Genomic DNA, 4,975 nt, shown 5'->3' with positions numbered 1-4,975 from the left:
GCACAACAACAGTTTTCTCCGGACTTATGGGAGACCCTTACCTTCGCATCACGCTAAAATGCGTCGAAGGTGTCCTACCAAGATCTCTGATAGACTGCTACTATGCTTTCCAGATACTATTATGACTAGATCGTCTGCATACCCTGTGGGCAACCTTTTGCGGCCTCAACAGCTACAGATGTTCTACCTAAGGTTGATGTAATTTTTCTGTTTTGAAGCATCGCCTTAATCCAGGAAATAACATTAAAATCAACATTTCTGTTAGTTAAGGCATTCGAGATCGAGCCATAACTCCTATTGTCGAACGCTCCTTCAATATCCAGAAATGCACAAAGCGCAATTTCTTTGTTTTTGTGGGCCTTTTCAATTTTTCTGACCAAGTTATGTAAGACCAATTCGGTAGATTTCCTTTTGGAATAAGCAAATTGAGTTTTGTGAAGAGGTTGACTTTTAGACAATTCTGTACGAATATAGATATCTATGAGTCTTTCCATAGTTTTCAGAGATCACTTGGTCTATTACCATTTTTTGGTATAAATACCACTTTCACTTCTCTTCAAGTTTCAGCTAAATGCTTCCAGCATAAGCTTGCCCTAAAAAGCACCTTTAAAGGATTGATAAGAACGTCTATGCCATTTTGTATAAGCCGGGAAGATACCACCACTTCCTGGTGACTTGAAGGGACTGAAAGAATTAGCTGCCCATCTGATTTTATCAATGTTAAAAATGATACCAGATAGCGACCTTAATCGATTGTCAGGTTGTGCGCCTATCTATAGATGCATCACATAAGATCGATCCTGGAAAGTGTACACGTAGTAAATGTTGTAAAGTTACCCTGCCATTTGCTGTGTAGAGACCCTTTTTCACCCTTTTTCTATAGATCATTTCATGCAATTATTGTATGCTTTTTATTTTTGCTTCCGCGATTAACATTGCCGGATCAATTTCAAACGATTTCATAGTATTTGAAGTTTCAGTAGTTGCTATATCTTCTAATTTATTTTTATCCAAATCAAATAAATTGTGGTCAACTACAAATTCATTTGGAAGCCAAACTGAAATGTCATCACTTTTCAATGCTTCACTAGGACGATGTGGCCCCCCGCCTGTTTGTAAGAGCTGACGTCTTACTTTAGTTCACTTCTTTTTGGCGGTCATTTTTATTAAAGACCATTGTGCCTTCAGTTGGACCACTGACCACTGAAGAAAAGAAAAAGAAAAATGAAATTTTGAAGGACCGGCCATTCACTTCGAAAGGCTCCCACCGAAATTTGTCAACAGGCGCTGGTATACAACCCGTAAGGTAGTAGAGGGAAAGGCCGTCCAAAAACAGCATTAATGCGATTTTGTACAAAAACTGTGAGTACGATTTTTCTGATTTTTACTTTAATGGAAAGCTTGTTTTATTGTCTTTCAGATCAATATTCGTGCATGTCTCTGCGGTCTTTGGTTGTTTTTTAATAATTTATTAACTAAAAAAAGTCAGTATTTAAAAAAATGTGATTTTTTTATTTTTTGAATGTCTCAGCTATTACGCAACATTCAGTTATGAGGTACATACCAAATGAAAGATTATTGAATTTACTTTTTAAATCATATTTCTTACTTGGTTAAAGAGCTTAAATTTGGCTAATTTTGACAAATTAATAAACTTAGAAAAATTTCGTGTTTACACATTTGTCTCTGCTTGCGATGATGTTATAGGCGTAGCAAAGCCGCACCAAAAAGATTTCCTATATAAATACAGTTACGAACAAAATTATTGGCATAGCAATCAAATTTAACTTTAGCACTATTTTTATTCTATTAATGATGCGATTTTTTAATAAACAAAAAATTTTTTTTAGATGAAATGCTTAATTTGCTTTTGGATTCATTTTATTTCATTTTATTTCCTTTTATAGGGATCCTAGTATTTCACTAGACGGACTCGCAGGTGAAACTAATCCCAAGTACTCACCCTCTTCGAAAGGAGGGCCTCCACGTGGTGATCCCTGGTAACGCTTATAGCGGCTAATGCGAGCCAAACCCGCACCTTCCCATTCCTAAATGTCCCTACTATCATCATTTCAATACCCATATCCCTCTCCACCTCCATCTTTCCCCCCAACCCGGAATTGCACGTGTTCATCGGACTTGTTTGCAGTCGGGGGTAACAGACTGTATTCTAGCGTCGCACCTCAATGATACCTGCCCGCCTCATTGAGTAACTGTGGGCTTACCGTGTTATCGGGGGCTATGACACGGCGGACCTCTTTTCCCCCACATTCGTGGGATCTTTATGGAACAAAATTTGAATAACAATAATAGTAATATAAAAAAAAAGCAGGAACACACACTGCAAATAAACTGGTAAATCGGTCGGACTCTGATATCCAACATACCGATCGCCAGGCAGCGATCCAAAACGGAAAGCAGAAAAACGCACTGAGGCCAAAGAAGCTAGGAACAATACTAACTCTCTGCTAACTGAATCAAAAACCGAACCTTCGAAGGCTTAGCACCAGAGGCAGCCAAGGAAAAGGCGCTCAATCGACCGAGGGCCAGTCAAGACTTTAAAAGAGGTCTGCCCAAGAAATTAGTCCGATCGATCTTTAATCAGCTAAGAAAAGAAGAGGGAATGAGACACCTCCACAAGCAAAGGATGGTACGCAAATGGCTGCATCAAAACAACCGAGAAAAATAATATTGGGCAGCAGTTACGCTAATGTAGCCAAGAGTTTAAGAATAGCAATTCTTCCGAAATCTTACCCGGAATCAACTCTCTCGAGGGATGAGCAACGTAAAATCGAGGAACTTCTCATTGAGGAGATGTATAAAGGATGGGATGCCAAGCTACGATTTAGTGGGATACACTTTCGACCAGGACTTATACTGGTTGACTGTGTAGACGGAAATGCTGCTAATTTCATCCATGGAACGGCACCTAAGCTGAACGGATGGGAAGGCGCTGAACTCACCACATGTGTCGGGGACAAAATACCGAATTTACACATGTTGACAGTCTACCTCCCAAGAGCTAAAGGGGTCGACACGGAAAAGCTGCTAAAACTGCTCATAACTCAAAATGAAGGTCTACATACTCAGCTATGGAGAGTTTTTAGCAGCAAGGATTTGAAAAATGGCAAACTCCTAACAATCGGGATTGACAACCGGTTTCAGGAAGCCATAACAACCAACGGCTGTAGGATCTTCTACAGGTTCAGTTCCGTCCCAATTCACCTGCATAAGGGGCGAGACAACAAGGAAAGAAGTAACTTAGCTGGGGAAAATACACCAGCTGTAGGAACGATACCTGCAACTGTTGCGGAACTAGTGGTGGAGGAGGCGACCAGGAGCGAGAAGATTGAAGATATCAGCGTGCTACCTCACGAGAGTGAGGACATTGAGAATCTAGATCTCTCTCTACTGAACTTGGCGTCCGAGGAAGATTCAGAAAGAATCTTTCTGTCAGACACCGACGACGGTCTGACAGAAGAAACGAAGGAGGAATAACCACCTGATGACCAGCACTAGAATCGCCCAAATAAATATCCACCATGCAAAAGCTGCGTCGGCAGTTATTGCAAGGGCTACGCTCAAATCGAACCTGAGCATAGTGCTGGTCCAAGAACCCTGGATTTACAGGGGTCGAATCTGTGGTTTGACTGCAAAGAATATGCAGACAATTTGGGATGTAAGATGTGATAAACCAAGAACCTGCATTTTATTGAATATTAATATCAACTTTATCTCTCTTTCAGAATTTCTCTCCAGGGACCTCGTTGCCATACAGATTCTGGCTAACATCAACGGAGTACTACGGAACGTAGTCGTAGCTACAGGTTACCTACCAGAAGACGACACTCAGGTACCATCTGCAGAGGTCGATAAACTGGGAAACTACTGCGAGAGAATGAAATAACCACTTATACTCGGTTGCGACTTCAACGCACACAACGAAGTTTGGGGAAGCACTAACACCAATATAAGAGGTGAGTACCTTTTAGAATTTATAACTAATAAAAAATTAGAAATATGTAATGTAGGTAATACACCAACATTTGTAACTATCTCACGCAAAGAGGTCCTAGATATTACTATAGGAAATACTCGAGGGTGTGAGCTTGTGAAAAACTGGAGAGTATCCAGTGAACCATCTATGTCGGATCACAGAATTCTAAGATTCGACATTGAAGGTTCACTAATTAACAAGAAAATGTTAAGGAACCCAAGAAAAACAAATTGGGAGAACTATACGGAAAATCTGAAATACAATTTTGTCCAATTAGGGCTAGATGAAATCATTCAGAATGAAATTCAATTAGAAAATAACCTAGAAAACCTCAATGGTGCCATACTAAATGCATATGAGGATAGCTGTCCATTAAGCTTGATTAACTCCACCAAGGATGTGGCTTGGTGGAACAATGACCTTAAAAACCTAAGAAACACTGTTAGAGGACTTTTTAACTACTCAAAGCGAACAGGAGACTGGTTAGAATATTGGCAAAAACTTACTTTGTACAATAGAGAAATTAAGATACGACTTTGTGAAGAAGAAAAGATACGACTACTTCTGGACGTACACTTTCCAGGATCCTCTCTAACTCTAGAAACAGAATCAGAACACACTGAACCCCCTAAAACAATAAAGAAGGATGATTGGAAAATTGCCAAAAATATAATCACAATGCCTAAAATCAGGTGGGCGATAAATTCGCTCAAGCCACTGAAATCTCCAGGTATTGATGGTGTCTTTCCGGCATTACTTCAAAAAGGATTTGAACAGCTACTAGGTCCAATAACTAGAATAGCCAGAGTCAGTATTGGATTGGGATATATACCACTCATGTGGAGGAGGGCAAAAGTGGTCTTTATTCCGAAGGCGGGCAAGAGAGATCCTATTCACCCGAAATCCTTCAGACCAATCTGCCTCACATCCTTCCTTCTTAAAGTAGAAGAAAAAGTTGTGGATAACTATATCAGGAAT

General features: G+C 40.0%; 1 protein-coding gene across 1 annotated transcript; it reads left to right on the top strand.

The window, feature by feature from the left end:
- Positions 1–2,658: 2,658 nt before the first annotated feature.
- LOC119665649 lies at positions 2,659–3,498 on the top strand. Its single transcript, XM_038074877.1, has one exon. The coding sequence runs from the start codon at positions 2,659–2,661 to the stop codon at positions 3,496–3,498; it is 840 nt and encodes a 279-aa protein (XP_037930805.1).
- The last annotated feature ends 1,477 nt before the right edge of the window (positions 3,499–4,975 follow it).

Source organism: Teleopsis dalmanni, chromosome 1 (assembly GCF_002237135.1).
Source record: "Teleopsis dalmanni isolate 2A chromosome 1, ASM223713v2, whole genome shotgun sequence".
Taxonomy (NCBI): Eukaryota; Metazoa; Arthropoda; class Insecta; order Diptera; family Diopsidae; genus Teleopsis; species Teleopsis dalmanni.
This window is presented reverse-complemented; position numbering and strand designations above follow the sequence as displayed.